Source organism: Sinohyriopsis cumingii, chromosome 4 (genome assembly GCF_028554795.1).
Source record: "Sinohyriopsis cumingii isolate HCF-2022 chromosome 4, ASM2855479v2, whole genome shotgun sequence".
Classification (NCBI taxonomy): domain Eukaryota; kingdom Metazoa; phylum Mollusca; class Bivalvia; order Unionida; family Unionidae; genus Sinohyriopsis; species Sinohyriopsis cumingii.
The window spans coordinates 85,815,057-85,838,594 of record NC_142964.1 but is presented as its reverse complement, the minus strand read 5'-3'; the positions used below and the strand labels follow the sequence as shown (position 1 = coordinate 85,838,594).

Sequence of the window (23,538 nt, the reverse complement as noted above, 5' to 3'; positions counted from 1 at the left end):
TAATCAACATACGACTTCTGATAACATATTCCATCATTTTCTGTCTTATAAAATTTGAAAGGATGGAAGCAGTATGAAACTAATTTTTGGGAAGGTGGAGGAAACCTGGACACAACCCAAAGCTTCTACTGAGAATGCAAACCAAAACTGCATTTACAATGCAAGCAGTTTACTCCATTGCATCAAGGAACATTAAAGTTAGAGACATTTACAGAAATAATTTTGAGTGACAGGTGTTGGTGGTGATAGCAATGAAAATGTTTAAGCATTGTGAAATTTTGATCAAATGACTCTGCCCCCCCCCCCCCCATAATTTTTCATTTCATCATGTCTGTGTTGTATGAATTTTTTAATTCTAATGTATGCTGGAAAGGTCTACTGTAAATGACTTGACATGTCCAGAATTATTCATGAAGTTGTGCATGTACCTCCTTACAAGTGGAAACAACCTTGTTTAACCCCTGTATCCTTACTTCTCACATCAACAAGTTCATTTTAAAAAAAAAAGAGGTGCAGCTGTACCTTGGACTATAAAACCTAAATACCATTGATGGCAAAATGTTGTTGAGGTTACACACAAATAACATTTGTAAATCTTATTTATTTGAATTCTTTGTTTGCATTTTTGGCAACACATATCATTTATCTGTGGGAAAGGCAATTATTCTTGTCCAGGAGGTAGAGCCTTAACAAAAGATCAATTGTAGATTCCTACATGTTTACTATTTGTTCTGCAGGCCTATCTACAGGTTTTTAAAAAAATAATCCTATTCATTTCAAATGAGATTCTTGGTGACTCAGTGGTTAGCATAAAATACTCATGACCAGAAATAAGAAGGTTCTAATCTTGCCCAGACCAGTCGAGTCAGCTGCTGTGGTGTGTCTTTGGGTAAGGCCACAGTTCAGTATAGCCTTTACTGAGTTGATGTGATACACCAATCAATCATCAATCAATAAATTCTCTGAACAACGAAGCCACAAAGAATATGTAGACCATATTTTAAAAGCGAGTTCTGTTTAAATTTTAAAAGTTGAGTTCTGGGAGCAAGAAAATAGTGGTCCTGGTAAATCAAACAAGCAGGCAGTCCAAACAGTTTTGTTCAGAATTCCTTTAAATTGTAAATCCAGCAGCATCTAGTTACAAGATTATCAACAACATTCTGATTCAATGAACAATCAAAGAGATATCAGAGCTCAATATACCTGCCACAAAATCCGTCCCTAAGCCATTTTCAAAATCGCAATTTTATGTGACCTAAGTCCATGTGACATCACTTCAGGAAGACCGGATTGCAATTTAACAGTGCTCTATCGTGGGATGCAGAGCTTGCAGACAATAGTATCTTGGTTATGTTGACTAGAAGCAGCTTCAAAAGAATATTAAATTAAAACAGGTTTCAAATCAAATGACACTATTTACTTCATGATTAAACATTACTTATTATGATCATCATCAGTTAGACATGTACTTTGCCAAAACTGTTGAATTTATATGACCTGGTTAGACAATATGTCAGTGTTTATACGATACACCCATTGCATGAAGTAAACAAGAATCCATCCATGGGATTGACTCTCTATTGTCCAAAAAGATTTTCCTGAATTCAATATAAAAACAATTCTCTTTTAAACCGCTGACTGTTGAAACCATGAATGATCTTCCTGAGCAATAAGATTTCCAAATTAACCACTATGGCAACCATTTTAACTGTGAGATCAGCACCATTGTCATCTACGTAGGAATGCTGGATATCATTACAAGATTCTGGTGAAAACCCCATGCTGATATAATGGCAATCCATTAGTGACAAGATTTTCAATATGGTTATTGTGGCAGCCATATCTGAGATCAGATCAGCACCATTTTCATATTGGACCAACTATATATCATAATTATTCTTCTGATGAAAACCCAAAGTCAATATGACTTTCCATTTTGAAGGAGTAGCAATAAGATTTTTAAAATGGCTGCCACAGTGGTCATACTAAGATCATGAGTCTTTGGTGAAAATCCAATGTTTATTTGACTTTTCATCTAGGAGGAGTAGTGGTAAGACTTTCAAGATGACCACTGTGCCAGCCATATTGGATCCTACATCAGCACAATGTTTATTTCAGGCCAACTAGACACCATAAAAAGTCTTCCAATGAAAATCATATGCTGATATGACTTTCTGGAGTAGGAATAGTGGCATACTGAATGTCAGATTGACATAGTATTCATATAGGATCAACTAGACATCATAAGAAATCTTTAACTTGTACACAACTAGAACATTAATAAGACCAGAGATATATTTTTTTTTAAAACTGGCATTTTTTAAATATATTTCTGATTACACACACAGTTTCAGGCAATATATGAGGCAAGTGCATTTTGATTTTTAAGGTTTAAGGGGAAAGCATATTTTTTTCCTTTTTCCCTTCATACAAAAAAGAGAAATCAGTGCACTTATAGTCTACAAATTGCCATGACTTTATAAAATGACATTATGGCTACTTTCTCAGGAGTGGAATCCCCACTACTAGTGCAGCACCATTTTCAATTTAAGGACCAACAAGAAATTGTTTTGTGAAAACCTCATGTTGATATGACCATCCAATCAGGAATAGTAATAACAACAAATTCAAAATTGCCACTATGGTGACCATATTGGATGTCTGGGTGCCACCATTTCAATTTGGACCAACTAGACCATGGAATGAGTGTGTGTGTGTGTGTGTTTCATGACACTCATCAAAGAAGTTTAGGAAGCATAGCAATAACAAACTTGTGCAAATGAACAGATGATGGACAACAGACCATCCCATAAGCTCTTCTGTTAGATCCAAGCCTACATTTTGCATGTATGCTTTGTAGACTAAACAAGTAAACCCAGAAGTGCAAAAAATGAAAATGAAAACTCAAAAAGTTTTGTAATCCGGACATTGCTCGCTCATGAAGTTACTGCCTGCACAAAAACCCATATTTCTCCAAGACAACAAAATTCAGAAATCAATAATCAAGCAAGGGGGTAGGGGCTCTTCTCAGTACTAGTTAACAAAAAAGAATGTTTATCAACACAACAGCCTGAAGAGAATGAGAAGAGTCAAGTTTAACATCCTGTGTACACTCTGTAAGGATGCAAATTTCTGTCAATCTATGAAGGGCACATTAATTTTGGCCAGAGAACAATTAACTAGATTTATGGGGACAGGTGCTTGTTAAATCACTATACTGCAATGATTTCTAATGTCTGTGTTGGAAGAGGAAGTGATTCTTAATTAAACATTCATTTACTTAACTGTTAGATGACTAGAAAAGGGAAGGTTAACTTTGATTTTATATTGGAACTGTCAGAGTTGAATTTTTCCAGAATCAGTTATTTGGAAGACAGGCTGATCACAATTTTGGCACCTAGTTATAACAGGTGGTAAAAATATTTAATCCTGATTGGTTATGCTAAATAATGGGTGTGGTTCCCACATGATCTTTCTTGGGGATAAAGTGCTCTCATCGAAAAAATCTAGTCAGTCTGCATTTTTCTTCCAAGAATGAAAATATAGGAGACTCCGAGATTGAATTTGGAAGAAATTCTCTTGTAAAACATTGGTCAAAGGGACCGGATGTCTGGAAAGTGAATGGACACATTTCTGGTGGTAGAAGCGAACAAAGCTTGAAAGCACAAGGTATCTGTGTCAATCTCATGTAATTCGTTGATACCAATATAATGATCTGCTTGAATTTCATTGTTTATATTTGCATGAATTTATTTGTTTAAATCCATAGATCAATTCTCTTGATATGAGTGTAACTCTGTTGAGTTCATCTATCTGAATTCATACAATGATCTTATTTATATAAGTCTGATGAATTGTTTGAATATGTTGTCCTGATTGTTATAGGAATCTAATAATTTCATGCATTACTTTAGTTGCTATGATGTACGAGAATCTGTATGAATTCACCGATATTAGATGATTTCACGCATGATAAAGATCTGAATGTGTTTATTCACTGAAAAAAACGTAGTTAAGTCATGTAATGAATTTCATTCATTCATTTGTGTAATTGAGACAAGAACGAAACTGCTGTCACTCATGTGATGTTAATGTGAGTCAGGAGGGAATAGCCACTAGGAAGTACATTAATCTTGTGAAACTATGTTCGTTTATGGCCTGCAATGTTTAGCTTGACCAGATAGCCTTTGGTATATGTTTGAATTCTGATAGAACGATATCTGACATAACGAGAGGGGAGTAATGATCTGTTCCCAGTAGGACAACTGACAGAAGATTTAGGTTGCTTCTCTGTTTATTTTGAAAGGGGAAACAGCTCCACGGACATATCCATTGACACATACTCTGTCGTATCCATATACCTACTTATCCAATTATCTACGTATTTACATATCCATCTACACACAAAAAGTTTGAGGGCCAAAAAGAGGAGAGACAATAGGGAGGTTGGAAAAGGGGAAAAACGAAAGGACCTATAGGAACCACCACAGTGAAGTTGGAGCAGACTGGAATAAGCAGGTTATGAAGTTGTACAAGGAAATGACCTCGATCATTTGCACAATTATAACTAATTCTGTCATTTAAAACAGATTGGCTATTTATATAAATATATTTGTGTTTGAAATTCGGTGAAAGATTTATTTAAAAAAGAAGTGTATATTCCCAATGTAACGTATCATCACAGATGTTTATGTAATTGATTAAAAAAATTGTTTTTTGATGTACAGGGGCTTGTGTCATTCTGTTCTATATATCTGCTCAGATCTCTATTTATTCCATCTATAAGTTTCACACCTTATTTTAATATTTACTCGATCCGGGCAACAATACCGAGGGCGATCACCCTCTAGATAACAATAGCCAAATAAAGAGGACACCTTGTAAGAAGGTACAACCTCACAACACCACCACCAGTAGCACTGCTACACACTCATTCATAAATCAGATCCAACTGCAGTCAACACAGAACCTGATCGGCCATTGCAAAATGCACTGGGAGATCAGGGCATATGTTACACTGCTTAGTCCTAAGAAAATGCAAGAACCCTGATATGCCAGTGATTTATGTGATGGCAGATCTGGGTCCATGCTGTTGGCAGCTGGATCAGACTTGCAGTTAAGTGTATATGGTACATCAATCTGGCAACAATGTGCTACAACACTATGTGCTGGTCAGAAAATCTGCTGCATGCTTTAATGATACACCAACGATTTCTGCAAACATCATAGTCCTCATCTGATGGGACATTAAATTAGAAAAGATAGTCTGGGTCTATACAGCTGAAAGTGAAATGTGTGGGTCAATATGTGATATTCCAGTCAAAAGCCAAAACAATCTGATTCATTTCTTGGAATGGTCATTTACAAAAAGATAAAATTAAAGTCTCATCAAGAAACTGTCTCCTAAGTATTGAGTCAATATTGTTTCAATAAATATTGCTGATATTTCATTCCCTCTAATATTTAATATGGAGACAATAATTATTTAAGAAATATCTCACATTTACTGTCAGTGTTTTCAGTTCCAATGAAAGCTGCACACCTACCCTTCCTTTATACCTGTTTCAAGCAAGATATGATTTTTCTGTCTGAACTATTGATTTATAATCTCAATGTCTCAGACAAAAGGAAGTGTTCAGAAAAAAGAAGAAAAATAGTTTATTACAGTGTGAAGATTGATTGCAATCCAGATTGGCGTGGACACCACCTATTACCGATTGATCTATACTGATAATAGTTTCATGAAACCTTTCCCAAACTACTGCAGACAAACACTACTATTACATAACAGCACAGTGAAAGACTTTCATTTACATGCACCCCTTCTGGAAAATGGAGTAGGCCCAGTGTGCCCTATTGCATGTGGTATAAAAAGCAATAACTAATGGAGGCAAAAGCCATAATGGCTCATTCATTAGCATGCTGTACTCATTACCAAAGGGATGCCGGTGTGAATCCTACCATCAGATCAACCCAGGTCCACTATAATGATGTGTCGCTGGGTAATTAAGGACTCCCAGTACAACTTCAAATTTCTGAATGCTCATGATCAAACCTATATTTAGCAGTGTAGACGACAGCTTCTGTGCAGAAGAAAACAATATCAGCCAAAGCATTTTCTGGATCTGCGTGTTTGAAACATGTACTTTCAATTCTGCACCAAACAGTCAGGTGCTAATTTCAGTAATTAGTGTTCCAAACTCGATTCCATCAATAAAACATTTTCTCTTTTTTTTCAGTTATAACTAGGTTAGATTCTTTTCACTAAAATCTAACTTTCATTAATAACCAATCCTGACCAGCCAAACCCATTTATAATCTGTTTTAAGTTCACCCTTTTCCAGACTGGTTTCCATTTTTCCATACCATAAGTACCATGAGTCCTTGAGACACTTTGCAAAAAATAATGACTAAAAGATTTCAATCTAAACTCTAAGCAGGGTTGCAAAATGGGTGGTGATTTATATGATGGTTATCACATGGAGGTCAGTATGATGAGAATTAAATTGGACTAAAGATTAAATTGTAAAATGCTGTCAATCCAGTCATTCTTTACTTGTCATTCATCTGAACCTTGACAAAAAAAAATCTTTGTCTCCCAGAAAGTCTGGGTAATAAATGTTCTACTGTACAAGCAAAAAGCAGGCAGAGGGAAATGCAAACCAAACACACAAATCACCTCACTTAGTAGAAAAACACTGATTAATAAGCATGCTAATTACTTATGAAAAAAGCTGATTATCCATAATTTGGATCATTTAATCTTAAACCTACTACTTCAGAAAAATGGAAATCAATGTCAAAGTAAAAAAAAGACCTAATGTAAAAACCTTCATTTCAAATTGAAATTTTACAATCATATAAACACAACAGAACCTCTTTTATCCAAACTTTTTGGCTTAAAACAGAACGTTTTGATAAACAGAAGTTCAGATAAATGAATTAGGGCTCAAAATCTGCATGCTGGTGGAACACACAGTAAAAAATGTATTTTGCCAAAAATGGAGCTTCCACTTTCAAAAACTGTACAGGTTTCTACTGTCAATATGAAAGGCAATATTTATCTGAATTTTGTATTAGTGTCCAGAATAAGCAACAGTTTAGACTTTATTGGTCTTTACAATAACATGAAGATGTTATTTCTCTCAAACAAAATATTGCACATACTGTAAATATGTCAATTAGACCTATCTTCCTGTGTAAGCTGCCTATTTTCAGAAGGGGAAATAACTCTAGATCAAACAATCTCTTACATTGCACTGATAGGTGGGTGAAGTGTGTTTGTGATTAGGATTTTTAACATAGCTTTAAAAAAAATTCAGTCATATCGCTCTGATGTCTGCAATGTGGCAGGTTTTATTGATGTCTAGCACTGGGGCATCATGCTGCAGACATGTAGCATGATATCCCACCCAGTCACATTATCCTGACACTAGGCCGACCAGTCCTAACACTATCTTCTTAATGCTGAGTGCCTAGTGAGGCAGCTGTTAGTACCATTTTTGTAAGTCTTTGGTATGACTTGGCTGGGGTTCAACCCACGACCTCCCGCTTCCGAGGTGGATGCTCTAACCACTAGGCCACTGGACCAGTCCTGAAGATATGAAAGAGGCCTATTGATTTTGGAGTCAAAAGGTCAAAGGTCAGGGTCATTATGGCTCAAAGAAATTGGGTTGTGCAAAATAACCTTGGGTAATAAGCCACTCTCAGCAGTAGAAGTGACTAGTGTACTCTTTGGTGGGTGAAGACAGTGATCCATAAACTGAATAGTGCAATAATAAAGGGAAAATCCAGACTGATATATAAAATGTACTCAGCAGATAAAGTTCATTTTAGCATTATTGGTCCACAAATTTAGGAGAAGTAAGCCCCTAATTCTCAACATTTCCAATGAAGAATGCTTGCAATTTTTTCTAGATGGCACTTCAACTGTAAAGTGTAACTGTCATTTCCTTTTTATCATGCTGGAAATCTAAATTGTGTTAAAGTTGATGTCACTATGCATGCTTAAGAGTGACAATGTGTGTGTGTGATTAGGATTTTTAACGTAGCTTTAACAACTGTTCAGTCATATCGTAACGATGTCTGCAGTGTGGCAGTTTATAGTAATGTCTAGCACTGGGGCATCATGCCAGACATGTAGCATGATGTCCCACCCAGTCACATTATCCTGACACCAAGCCAACCAGTCTTAACACTAACCTCTTAATGCTGAGCGCTTAGCGAGGCAGCTGTTAGTACCATTTTTGTAAGTCTTTGATATGACTCAGCCAGGGATTGAACCCATGACCTCCCACATCCAAAGCGGATGCTCTAACCACAAGGCCACAGGAGCAGTAAGAGTGACAATGTGTGTATAACAGAATTACATATGTGCATATGGCAGCCTACTGCATTTTCAGTCCAAAATCATTGGCTGCATACTCGTAGTATTTTTGTGTATATTCAATTTGAAATTGTCCAACATGCAGTCTTGATGCTTTAAGAACCACGGGTAATGAAATGATTGACTTCTGACTCATACCCAAATATTTTTTTATCTAGTGTAAATTTATAATGCCAACTGTCATTAAAAATACAATGCTGTGAAGGACATATGACAATTCAACTATGTACAATGACGCCTACTGACCATGAGCAATCTGTTGATATATGATCCCGAAGTCTACTCAACATTACCAATAAAACGAATAAATTCAAGCAAAAGAGTAACATTTATTTTCAAATAAAAATTAATCCATCTCTCAGTTCTTAATTTTTCAGTGTGTCACAAACATACAAGGGATTTTGATCCTTCTCTCCCAATTTGTATAAATAAAGTATGAAGATGAACACTTAAAACGTATAAAATTATGTATAAATGTTTTTAATTAATAGCTTTGCTAATAATTAAGATAGGTGGACAAAAATGTAGTCTGCAAAAGTCACTCAAAGGAATTCATGTACAACATTTATTTTTTAGGAAACCAAGTAAAAATCATTACTATTATTAAAACCATCTCTGATATTCTTTAGAAACTCCAACTTACCAAATTTGGCAACCAAACTATTTTCTTATCGTATGCTTGGGTGAACAATGCTCAAAAGATACACTTAAGGGCAGAAAAAAATGAGTGGGGCTAAAAAAAATCAATTTTTATGATGTAATACTTACCTGCTGGTATTGCACTTACTCACTTACAGACAGAAAATAGGCTTGACTGTATGAAGAGACTTCATCCTACCATAGAACGACTTTTAAGAATGATCTTAAGTCTATACCATGACCCTGGACCATGTACACTAGCCCTAATTCCTTTTAACTAGCCTTGAAACTAGTGGGGCATCATTGCATAATGAGAGGAGAGAATAGGGCAATTGCAACAGGTATGTATTATGTCATGAGAATTAGTTTTACACTCCTGCAACTACATTTTAATATGAGTAATACATAACCTATTGCTACTGCATAGTCAAATTTGCCAGTTCATTGGGGGAGACTTATGATCCCACAAACTGGTGATGGAAAAGGGTTGGAATACTCACTCTTACTATATAAGTGTAGACTACTGTCATATGGTATCTACTTGGGTACCTTTTGTGCTACTACTATTAGCCCCAAAGAAAATATGCCTTCGCTTGGGTGAGCCAACAAGAGAAAGTAGATGGCGGAGGATGTCAATATCAGCCAAGCCCTTATAGGGGAGAAATAGACACTTTCTTCTTCCTTCTGAAGCTGCCTAATAAAACCATGGCATAAAAGTCTCTCATTCATCCCCAGCAAAGATATGACTGAGACTGGGGATCACAAATAGGAGTGGAGAATCTAACAGAAGCTGGTTTTCTGCTTTTAAAAAAAATCCTGGTTGGCAAAGGAGAGAAGAAAACTTCCCACTGAACCTCAGGGAGCCAAGTTCTATGGATGGAACATGAAGCTGGCCCCTTCATTTCATAAATGTGAAGGACAGCAAGAAAAGCAGTCTTAAAGGTAAGGTTCTCAAAAAAAGCTTCACTCAAAGTTTCATAGGTGGGGTACTTAATGATCACAAATCACAAAAAAGATTCCATCTAGGCATTATTAAGCCAAGCACTGGTATTTGCAGCTCTAAATACTAGATCAAGTGAGCTATGTGACACTGCACCAATGGCATTATAACCCTTAAGATTAAAAATTGATCAGTGACTCTCTTCAAAAAGGAAGAGAAGAAATTCAGCCCTTGTGTTATGAGAGGGAGAGTTGGATTAACATTTTCCAACTGCACCAATCACAAATGATTCATAACCTGGCATCATAGACCCTGGATATAAATTGTCTCCTGGAATGAACAATACTCAAAAACTTGTCCTGGTGAAGAGATAGTTTGAGATCATCCAAGCATGAATGTGGAGACTGAGGGCTATTGTGGAGGAGACAGCCCCTGCGTTGTGACAGAAATACCCTCCTCAGGAATAATGTCCTGGGATAGTCTACTGGCAGGTAGAGAAGATTGATGAATCACGATTGTTGAGGCTACAGAGGAGCTACCAAAATAAACTGATCAGTGTGGTCCTTACTCTTTAAAGCACTTGTGGGATCATCCTGAATGGTGGGAAGATGTAAGCAAACAGACAATCCCACTTCAGGCTGAAAGTCTACAAGGGTCTCCTCCAAAGTCAAATCAAGGAATACTGGCATGTACTGCTTCAGCATCCAAAGTAGACAGTTCTTGCAGCCAGGAAGGGGTGTAAAAGTTACTGGCATGTACTGCTTCAGCATCCAAAGTAGACAGTTCTTGCAGCCAGGAAGGGGTGTAAAAGTTACTGGCATGTACTGCTTCAGCATCCAAAGTAGACAGTTCTTGCAGCCAGGAAGGGGTGTAAAAGTTATAACTACAGTCAATGCAGCTCAAGGTAGATGAGAAAAGAGACCATCTCTTACAATGTATAACAAACTGCTGGTTCTTACTAAACTTCTGAGAAAGCTCCTTAACCACAGATGAGTGAGGGAGCAACAAGAAAACTGGGCACTACAAATCCCCAGAGAGTCTCTCCAAAGTGAGGAGAATTTAAGTGTCCTTAAAGTCTGAAGACTTATGACACAAATCCTTGGTAAAAAATGGTAAAACTCATGAACTGTCTTGTCCAAGGACATCTGCTGCCTTGATGGATTGTTGGGAGGATCAGAAGGGAGGAAGTGCCACAATAGCCTTTTGTATGCTAGAATTGTGGGAATCAGTAAGATCTGACACAACATCTTCATCCTGCTATCACTTCTGGGAGGCAGTACTCCTATCTAAATATTTTAAACAGCTGTAATAACTGATGGCTGCAACTGGAAACCTAATAAGGGCTGGTGAACATGGGACAGGGTCCAAGTTTAGACTTGATATCTTTGTCAGCAGTCACCTTATGGAAAAATAAATTCTCATCATACAAGCAGAGGTGTTTTCCAACTGGAAAAAGGTAAGCATCACAATAACAACAGGTTATGCATAACTAATACTAAAGTTGTTAATCATGACCTTTGCCCTTGAACCTGGTATTGTATATAGAAGATATTCAACTTATCACAGAGAATGTTAACATATACCCACATGCTCAGGTTGGTTAATTCTATAATTCATCCCTGAGTTATTTAGGTCTGATTTTCAAAACTTCTTCCCAAAAATGCAGGTACGTTGGTGGTCAGATTTGCACCATTTCATTCTGAACCAATTTAAATATTGCAAGAAGTCTTTTTGTGAAAACCTCATGGCAATGCCACTATTCATGCAACTGGAATAGGGATAACAAAAATTTCAAGATGGCTATGTCAGACATTTTCAATGCAATAGCTACATACACCTATTGGCTTTTAGTGACAATTTAAATACAACTGTCCATCCACAAGAAGTAGCCAAATAAATATTTTCAGCATGGCAATCAAGGCAATCATTTTTTCAATGAAATTTTGAATTCTATCCACCATTCAAGAGGAGTAGTAATAAGAAGATCTGGAAGATGGCAACCATGGTAACTATTTCATCCAGGACCAACAAGACACCTTAAAGACCATATCCATACAGACATCCAATCAGGGGGTGTAGTGACAACAAGGTTATCAAGATGTCTGCTTTCACAGCTATACTGGACATCAGATCAGTTACCTTTTTATTCAGAATCAATTAGTCATCATATAAAGTCTCTTAGTGAATATCTCATGATGATATAACCATCCATTCAAGAGGAGTGGCAACAAAAATATTTTCCAAATGTCCAAGGAGACCATTTCTAATTCAACAAAACCTTGGGATGAATGTACAATTTCACGGGAACCTTCCATGCATAAACTCTTCTGGTGTATGACCAGCAAAGCTAATAAGAGAGAAGCAATTTTCTTTATATACTCATTTATAATCAAAGAATAGGTCATCTTACGAATATGCCATACAAAAAAAAATTTGAAAAATCTAGGGGCAATATTTGAAAGTCTTGGTATTTTGGAGTACATAAAATTACTATCAATTCAAATATTTTTTTGTTTTCATGCCACTATACCCATCCAAAACTGCATATGTGGTATATGCATTTAATTATGGTATTCATTATACAATACTTGTATCGATATTATTTGTGGATTTTAATATAAAATATTAAATTCAGTATTATCCCAAAGTGAAGTTACTGTGGGTGTTTATCAGTAATCATACTAAGTCAAACAAGTCACTCTCTGTCATATTTTTAGTGAAATCCCTGACCTTGCATGTGGGCCAGCAAGTGACTGGCTTACAAAGGCAGCACACATTTTGTTTTCCACTTGACAAGTCTTTGATTGAGCTACTTGTTAAGTGTTTATTTGCGATATGTCTCATTCAGTAATTTAACTTTATTTGTTTGTTTCCTCACTATCTATCCATCCAGTTTGGCTTGTTTATTTATCTACAGTACAACTCTGACCCCTTACAGACTAATCTAACCTGCTAAAGCAAAACCGCATGAGGGCAAATACGAAAGTCTGATCTTTGCAGACCTAAATATGGTGGTGGTGGGGATGACTTGTGGTCATCATACAAGCAAGCATGGTAGATTCTTCTCAGAATGTGTATATCTCCAACCTTTCTCACCAGCATGACTGTACAAGTGTGATCCAACCAGACAAGATAGGGGTAAATTAATTTGTCTCAGGGTATATGATAATGTTCACAAAAAATTATGTTCTTCATATTGAATCGTGAAAGCAATTGTACTGTACAACAATCATTGTACTGAATAACAGTAATCAAATTTTTCAAAATGCAAAATTAAAATTCTGGATAATCAGCTTTCTTGATAAATTAGCAAAAAGCAAATGATAGAGTCTAGCAAAGGTCATATGAAGGTCTTCATTAATTGTTTGCATTACCTCATTGGTGTCCTCCCATATACAATGTATAGTAAAGTAAATGGGAGTATCCTCAAAAGAAAGTGGTTGAAACTTGGTTGTCATGTTCTTTCTGTTTCATCTGCCTTCATTGATCAAAATACACTAGATAAATACAGAAAAACCAAACATAGCGCATACATGTATAGTGCAGAAGCATGTTTGAATATCCACACTTAATAGCCATATAGTGATCTGTCCTGTCTGTTTAGGTGTCCATCTGTCATTCCAACTATATAACTGAGAGAAATTTTATTCTTTTTAACTATAGCAGCCATATGAGATGGGTTATGACCATTTAAAGGTATTTCTTTTTTTTATTTTTGGCTGTCATATCAGACTGTAAATCAGCTTCATGCTAAGATGCCTTATGTCAAATTTGGAGAAAAAAATTCTTTTCAGCAGTATCTGTAGCCATTTCAATGTTTTTACAATCTTAAGTTTACATGCCAATTTTTCATTTTTCCAATTCATTTTATAAAAACATAATTGGGTGTCCAGAAATGTTATGTCTTATTGAAATTTATTGCAAATTTAGAAACTATGGTGCCTGATAAACTCAATGGTCTGGTTATTCAAATTAATGATATTTTTGTGATAATGGCAGCCATATTGGATGATGAAATATCATTTGTAAAATTCTAAATGAAGTTTATGCAAAAATGCTTTTGGTAAAATTTTGCACAATTCCATTCTGCTGTTTTTTAACAAATTGTTTCAAGGTTTTACTATTTTTAGTAACAGTAGCCATATTTGATGGTGGCCAGATATAATCTGTAAAAATTATGAAGGCCCTACATACCAGAATGTTTTTAGTAAGATCTGTTCAAACTATGTTGAGTGGTTTTTGAGAAATAGTTGTTTAAATAGTTTTCAGCAACAGTTGCCATATTTTTTGGCATGTCTGCATTATGTGTATTGACCTTGCCAATGATTTTTATCAAATTTGGTTATTTTCTAGTCTTTGGTTTTTATATGAAGTCATCCAAACGTTTTTCAATTTCTAGTAATGGCAGCCATATTTGATGATGGATTGGCGTTGTTTGTAAAAGCCAAAAAAGTCATCAGGCCAAAATATTTTTGAAAAATTTGGTTTAAACTGCTCAATTTGTATTCGAGAAGCTGTAAATAGTATTTTGGATGATTCACATTGGCATGTGGGGGAAACTATCCCAGCAAATGTCTTTATGAACGAATTATAAATTGCACAAAATGTTTGAATTTCATCAAAAATGTTTTATTCCATTTGAAATTGTAATGAGAAACTCTTGAGCTCAATTTCAAGTAAAACAATAAAGCACTAGTTACTGTAAAGACTTAGAAGCAAATAAATTTTGAATAGGAATGTCATGTGTATTACATGTCTTAATGTTCATACTTATTAAATCAATGATTTAAAGGATTGACTCTGGAACTTAAAATTTTGGTGGAAACGTTTCCCTTCGGTTTAAAAAATGGAAGGGAAGAAGGGATTTTTTAATTTACAAGAGTGTGTGTGTTTGTGTGGGATTAGGATTTTTAATGTAGCTTTAACAATTTTTCACTCATATCGCTAAGACGTCTGCAGTGTGGCAGTTTATAGTTATGTCTAGCACTGGGGCAACATGCCTCAGTCATGTAGCATGATGTCCCCACCCAGTCACATTATCCTGACACCTCTTAATGCTGAGCGCCTAGCCAGGCTGCTGTTAGTACCATTTTTGTAAGTCTTTGGTATGACTCAGCCGGGGATCGAACCCACAACTTCCCACTTCCGATGTGGGCGCTCTAACCACTAGGCCACCAAAGCAGTAAATATACAAGAAATTTAATGAAAAAATAAAGGTAGTGCTTGAAAATATGATGCACTACATTCATTCTATCAATTTTTTGCCATGATACTTTAGAAATTAGAGTGAATAAATCAGTTATGTGTCCTAGAATAAACCCTGACAATATATTATGTAAAAATACACCCAATCAAAATAAACACTTAAAGTTGATCAGAAGCAGTCCTCCATGGAGGGTCTGACACATATTTCAGTTATCCAGCTGTTCTATTGTTCTAAGTAAATAAATGATTTAAACAATCAATAATTATGGTAATCAAGCTGAAATGTCTTTAATCTCCAGAGCCTTTGCAACCTTTATGTATGATTCACAAAGCTCCTTTTCTCTACGATGTTTGCCAGGCCTGCACTAATCTGGAGGATGATCTGATCCTGGTTAGCTGCTATTCAAAAACACTCTTAATGGGTGTATCACATAGCTACTCGATCCCTGCCTTATCCAGACAAGTACAATCCATAAGAGAAAACTATCAAAATAACCAATGAATATCCCTAAGCTACTGTGATCGCTGCCATTTGCAGCAACTGCAACTTGTAAAGAAACCTATTTTTGAGGAAAATATGTTTATTCAATAAGACATGCGAGATCATAATATAATAGAAGCATGAGAACCAATTCTTCCCTCCCAAGATTGTTTTAGCAACATAAGTGCTAAAGTCATCTGCCAGCCTAGGGAGGAGTCAGATGAGAGTGATATCTTTTGGACAGGAAGCTGGCAATTCCATCCATACTCCAATTACTACTGGATTAGATAAGCACACTCTGCAAGGATAGAAATATAACAGTGGGGAGGTTTGGCAGAGGCAACAGCGTTATAAGTAATAAAGTATTATTCTGAAACCACATTTTCCTTCAAAAATCAGTTTCTTCAAATATGTTAGTCAATCACATACAGTAACAGAAAAATAAGGGATGGAGTGAGTTACATCTTTCTCCCATTCACTAATGACCATAATGCTGCTTCAAATCTTGTGAAAGTTTAAATGCAAGAATTAGGATCTCAATATGACCAGATGAAACATGCTGGAAAAAAAGACCTCCCCACCATGACCATCTCAAAATCCTGCAGAAGTCAACTGGTTCCTTTATTGTGACATTGCTGAATGACCTGGCAAGGGAGCCTGTTTTTCTCCTGTTTATAAGATTCCAATAAAAATGTGATCTTTGGATGAAAGATTTCTGATAGAAAGTCAGCTTTCCATCCCACTGACTGGATAATGACAGTATAGGAACAGCTGTGCTCAAATGCTAGGCCAATTGTATTGCCCTAACCTTTTGAGCCAATCTGTACATTGAAACACACTGGTAATGGGTTATTTCATCCAGGCAGAGCAAATACGCCACTGTATCCAGGACAATAATGCCTGAGATGAGATTTCATCCTTTCCTTCCTATAATGCTAGGAATAAACAAGACCTTCCTATTCTCATCAGTTTAGTTCATTTCAGGCATTATTTTGAAGTCATTTTAGACAGTATAGATGATCTTGTGGTGAAGGGTCCAACAGGGAAAGAATTTTCACAACAAAGGACTGGTTTTCCATGAGCAGGAGTCTCTTCTAGCAATGAAAGTCTGAGCATTCATAAATGAAATCAAACCATCAATACAAAACAGCAAATAGTTCACACTGACTGACAAGGCATGCATCTCCCTGATTCTACAAGGTGTAACTGGAATGACCAGGAGCAAGGTTGTAATAATGAGTCAATGAGGCACTAGACAATCGTTCCAAAGGTGCTTTATTCAGGAATGTCAAAGAACCCACAGTAAATTAATTTTGGACACAGGTACCTATGGTGCAGTATGACTGCAGAAAATTCATGTGATCTGATAGGCTGCATCCATTTTTGATACTCACTTAAAGATATACAAGACTGATTCATGGATCTTAACAAAAATTGGTTATCTATCTAACCAAAATCATTACAATAAGATACTCTGCAAGCATGTGTTCGAATTCAAACCACAGAAGTTTCAATCAAAGTAACCATGCTTCAGTGAGATGGTTGCACAGAAAAAGAATTCTCAATTCAAACAGATTTGGTTACATGGATTAATCGTGCCAAAACAAAAAAGCTGATATGACATACTAATAACACAAATATTCCCTGAATCCAAGCTAAAAATTAAAAACCATATAATACAATCATTTATAGCAACTGGGAAAAAGGATTTCATCTAGATGATTAGCTGTCAATATATCTGACAATGAGAAATAAATGCTATTGATGAACTGCGTTAGACACACCAATTTATTCTATGTAAAACAATTCTTCATCAACCAACACTGTGTTTTAGCACTTTTGTAAAGGATATTTTTGACAATTCTTTTCATACCAGCAACTTTCCAGATGCACAGAATGTTGCCATATTTGTAAGCTCTTTACCCGTGAAAGCTAAAGCTGTCCTAACTAGTGATACTGTTTAGTCCATTCTGGTTATGTGAAAGTTAAAACTGTCCTAATTTGTGATGCTGTTTAGTCCATTCTGGTCATGTGAAAGTTGCAACTGTCCTAGCTTGCAATGCTGTTCAGTCCATTCTGGTTATGTTTAAGTTGTAACTGTCCTAACCTATGATGCTGTTTAGTCCATTCTGGGTGTCACATTTGCTCAGCCCCAGTTAATAAGTCATGTATAAACTAAGGTATTATTACAAGCCATGTTTTGATGTCTGAACATTGCCGCAGGCTAAAGTTAATCTCTTATGCAAGGTTACCATGACCAGAGAGAAGATCCGGCATCTTGGATTGGCACAGGCGTTAGATCAAGCGACTTCCCACCTATGTGTTACAGCTTAGTCCTAAGATCAGAGGACCCGCAAGGAAATGGGGCGTGTTCTAAATCTGTCCTCATGTGGACAGACAGTGAGAAGGACCTGGTCCACTAAATTTGATTGGATCGGGTCAAAATGATATCCAATCGGAACTGAAATATAGGGCGTGATAACAATTTTGATCTGAATTATAACTTATAACTAGCAAGCGAAAATTAAGTCTTGCCTAGGAAGATTGCTGAGCAATATAGGATCACTCCGAGGAAGTCACTCATAATTTGGCGGTAAAACTTAGAGAGGAGATTCTAAGGAAAGACAAAGCTTCGTAAAGGTCAGTAAGTTATTTGCTTGAAATTTGCAGAATATTATGGCACTGTAATTGCAATTATGTGTAGTATGTATACTTAATTACCAGGATCATTTAGTACATAGAATTTTCTTTGTAGTGTTTAATTTACATGAGTATTTGAGAAATGAGTTTGAGTATTATGTAGAGAATTATGTAGAATGTTAGCTATGGTCAGACTTAATTTTGTAATTCGCTGTTAGGTTACTTCGCAGTAAACTAGTGCATTTATTCATGTGATATGTTAGATCTTACACATGCCTGAATTGTGAATTTGGAAAACGGTTGAAGTGTGTAAGATTAGTTAATATGGATGTATAGATATATCAGAGTATGGATATTTTAATATTTGTGTACTTTGTATAAGTTGTAATGTAAAGAAATGTGTCTGATTGCTGTGATATTGTTTAGTATGATGGGATTAGGAATATGTACTGAAGTGATGCAATTTATTGATGTATGTATGAGAAGTAATTGATCCCGTACTTTTATTACAATGTTGTGTTATCATACAAGAACGTATTTCGATGTGAATGAATGTGGACTGAAGAAATTTAATAGCCGTTATGTGATGATAGGCTGGGTGTAGTGTGAGATAAGGAAAATTCTGTACCGTCCCTCTGTTTTCACAGGAAGCTTTTTTGGGGGACAGAACTTCCAGTTCAGTTAAGTCCCGAGTCTCTAAGAGAGGAGACGGAAGTTAGACTAACAGCAGTTGAGCTGACAAAGTCTAGTCGGTGGAGAGAAGGTGGAGGAGGAAAAGTAGTCTGGAGAAGAAAAGTGGAGGAGGAGGAAAAGGAGTATAGAGGAGTCAAGGATGAGAAGGAATTTGGAGGAAGTTGGGAGGAAGCGGAGAAGGAATTGGAGGAATAGGAGAGAAGAATACACAGATGAGTAGAATACAAGGACCAGTAGAAAGCTTTCTCAAACTACTAATCCAACAATGCAATAGGCTATTACAGGGTCGAGCGGAAGGAGAGTACATGGGAAATTTTAACCATTTGACTACTGAATTGTCATTAAATTGATATTTGTTGAATTTCACCTTTTTCTGCATATTCAATCATTTAACCCTCGGCATTGCTGACTGGGGGCTCTGAGCTTTACATCTATCTTTCACAAATTTAACTTCCAACTAAAATAGAGCTTGGGTGGGACTTCTGTAATAATTTAAATAGAATATTGGAAGCACCCCACCCCAACCATAACACCTACCACAGTGGCAGCATAACAACCTGACAAACCACACTGGTTATGTGAAAGCTGAAACATTCCTAACTTGTGATGCTGTTTAGTCCATTCTGGTTACATGAAAGTTGTAACTGTCCTAACTTAGGATATAACTGTCCTAACTCATGATGCTGTTTAGTCCATTCTGGTTATGTGAAAGTTGTAACTGTCCTAATTTGTGTTGCTGTTTAGTCCATTCTGATTATGTTAAGTTGTAACTGTTCTAACTTGTGGTGCTATTTAGTCCATTCTGGTTATGTGAAAGCTGAAACTTTCCTAACATGTGATGCTGTTTAGTCCATTCTGGTTATGTTAAAGTTGTAACTGTCCTAACTTATGATGCTGTTTAGTCCATTCTGGTTATATGAAAGTTGTAACTATTCTAACTTATGATGATGTTTAGTCCATTCTGTTTAATATGTGAAAGTTGTAACTTCCTAACTTATGATGCTGTTTAGTCCATTCTGGTTATATGAAAGTTGTAACTGTCCTAACTTGCAATGTAACTGTCCTAACTCATGATGCTGTTTAGTCCATTCTGGCTATGTGAAAATTGTAACTGTCCTAATATGTGATGCTGTTTAGTCCATTCTGAAAATGTGACAAGATAACACTTGAAGGTGACTTGATCTTATTATAGTTGTTAGAGTTTGGACATAATTTTAATGCAGTTTGATTTCATTTGAAACAGTATATATCTTAGCAGCATCTTTATAATATTTTTAGTTTACTTGATAAATCATTTATGGTTATTTTCTGTAATGAAAGAGGTAGGTTCTCAGAGGTGGTTGCACAAAACTTCTGACAAAACTTAAAAACTGTCTCCTCTTGTATCTTCAAAATCTGAATTAATCTTCATTGTTTGCTAGATAATTTAATCTGAATTAATCTTCATTGTTTGCTAGATAATTTAATCTGAATTAATCTTCATTGTTTGCTAGATAATTTAATATTGTTGTCATGTGTGATACAAGTACTTTAACAGTTCCAAACTTAGCAACAGCGAATAAACAAACCAATGTATCAGTAATACATTGGATGTGACTAAGTTATGTCAGAACTTGCCCTGACTGCCATACTGACATGAATGTTTGAAATTAATCAGCCATGTATGTATTTTTAAAGCTGCTCCGAGAATACAAATAGAAGTTTCATTGGCTTATTACATTCACATGATACATATGAAAATAAGAATTTATTTTCCTTTAGCTGAATGCCCTTCATGTCACTGTATGTGCAGTTGTGCATTGAAAAAATGATCTAAACATAAACACTTACCAGGAGAAACTTAGTTCAGTACAACTGTAAGCACAAATTATTGAATCATGAAATATCAATCAATGACATAGGTTTTACTTGTGGTTTGAGTACTCATGATACAATCACATACATAAGCAAGTCCACCGGTAATAGCGCCTGAGAAAATAGGCTAAATGCAAAGGTTAGTACAAATTGTTACATCAAGAAATATAGGTTACAGTGACTATTTTTTCACAGAAGGCCATTTAGTACCAACTCAACATCATCATAATTATTCTGTTGAAAACACAATGCAATCAAGGCTGTGTAGCGGCCATATTGGATATCAGATAAGCAGAGTTTTTATTTAATGACAATTTGATACCATATGACTGGTCAGAAAGAATAGCAATAATATAATTCTGAAAATGGCCTCTATGATGGACATGTTCAATGTCAAAATGGCACCATTTTCATTTAGAGCCAAACAGATATCATAAGAAGTCTTGCTTGAGATTTGGCCCATGCTGATGTGAGGTGGAGCAGCTGTAGCCAGATTATCATTGGAATGTCCAAGTGGTACAATTTCATTTAGGAAAAACAAGAAACAATAAGAAGTCTCCTCATCAAAACTACATTACAATATGACTTTCTGTTCAGGAGTAGCAATAACAAGATTTTCAAGAGAGCTATCATGACACTCATAATGGACATCAGATTGGCACCATTTTCATTTAGTACCAACTAGACATAAGAAGTCTTCTTGTGAAAACACACTGTTTATGTGATTTTCCACTTAGGAGAAATAACAATAACAAGATTTTCAGGATGGCTACTGAACAACAGATTGGCACTATTTTCATTCACAAATGACTAACATAATAATGTCTTTTAGTGAAAACCCCATCTTAATACTACCATCAACTTACAGTACTCATTAGCAATAACAATATTTTCAGGATGGCTGCTGTGGCAGCTACATTGGATATGATCATCATCATTTACATTAGAACCAACTAGATCTTGGGATGATTGTGCATGTAAACTTTCATCGCAATCCTCCAAGCAGTTTAGGGAGAGCAGCAATAGCAAACTTGTGCTAACTAATTGAGAATGTCGGACAATGGGCCATCCCATATGCTCAACTGGCCCTTGACCAGTAAAATTAAGAAAGATACATCCCACAAATTCAAGATGGTTTATTACTTTTATCAAGTGTTTTGAACTTGATACTTTCTACATTGTGCCTTGATTGATGGGGATACATGTATGTGTATGCTCAATTAACAGACAGAATTTTTGACAATACACTATGCCTTTTGAAAGTTTTTTTTAAAATCATTATCTGTGAGAATAACAATTTACTTATCCTAAAAACAATTCACTTTTAAATTATGCTCAAAGGCTGATTTACAACATAAACAAGAGAAATATACTGTAGCAGTACTACAGGCCTACTCCAATCCTACTATTATATAACTGACAAAATTTTTATCAAATTTAAAAGAAGCCAGGCGCAAAAAGCATATTCAGTACTGATAAGCAAAGGTCAGGTATACTCTGGTACTCACTGTCATTTCCTTAGGTCAGCAGCAAAGAACAGATGGGCCAAAGTCATCAGATTAAGTCAATTCAGTTCACCGATCTGAAGAAAAAATAAATAATCAATGCATACTACATATAAACATTCTGTACAGGTACATAAAATCTACCTTGCCCCAGGTGTAAACTAATTCTCCACAACATCTAACCTAAATACTTTCAACATCACACTCTGTGACACACATGTAATTAAGTCATTCTGTATTCTTCATTGGTCAACAAACATTAAATTCTTCAGGATCTCTATTCTCCATTTGTAAACAGCAAACATCAGCTGGGTCTGAATACCTATCATATATCCACTGGCAAGCATATGATGTCTAAATAACCATGTTCTCTATTTGTAAACGTGTGCATCAAGTACTGTATTTTCCACTGGTAAATGTAGAATAAATCTAGACATGCAGTCTCCTTATAAATTTACAAAAAAAGCCTCTATACTCCATCAGTAAACATAAAATACATCAGGACCTGATTGATAAATATATTATACATTGGGACCTGTATTCTTTGTTTAATACAGCCATCTGTATACTGCATTCATGAACATATAAGGCCGAAAAAGTAAATGTCTTTCCAGGTAGCCGACTGGCACTGTTTCTCATTGCCGATCCAAGCACTTTCTCCCGTCCACATGGTTAAAATAATATAAAAAAATAACTTTTTAAATTCAAAAGCAAAATCACATTAAATATATATTTTAAAAAAACCTGCCTACCCTATTTTTTTAACCAGTGCAACCAGAAACAATTTTTTTGGTTTGGCCTAATACATCTGGGACTTACTTTCCATTGATAAACATATTATACATCAGGGCCTGTACTTTCCATTGGCAAACATATGATACATCAGGGACTTACTTTACACTGGCAAACATATGATACATCAGGGCCTGTACCTTCCATTAGCAAACATATGATACATCAGGGCCTTACTTTCCATTGGTAAATACATAATATATCTGAGCTTATACTTTCTCTTAGTAAACAAATAACACATGCAGGGCCTGTATTTTCCACTGGTAAATGTATAATACATCAGCGCCTGTACTTTCTGTTGGTAAACATTTAATACATCAGGGCCTGTATTTTCTATTGGTAAATGTATAATATACATCAGGGCCTGTACTTTCTGTTGGTAAACATATAATACATCAGGGCC

At 35.8% G+C, this 23,538-nt stretch overlaps 1 protein-coding gene across 3 annotated transcripts in view; it reads right to left on the bottom strand.

Annotated features, from left to right (window-relative positions):
• LOC149801590 (ceramide glucosyltransferase-like) overlaps positions 1 to 23,538 on the bottom strand; it is a 132,274-nt gene that overhangs the window by 84,889 nt on the left and 23,847 nt on the right. For all 3 annotated transcript variants that reach the window (XM_089955841.1, XM_089955842.1, XM_089955843.1), the window contains exon 2: positions 22,347 to 22,420. In XM_089955841.1, the coding sequence (XP_089811967.1) occupies positions 22,347 to 22,352 (6 nt within the window). In that variant the 5' untranslated portion in view covers positions 22,353 to 22,420. The remainder of the gene's footprint in view (positions 1 to 22,346; positions 22,421 to 23,538) is intronic.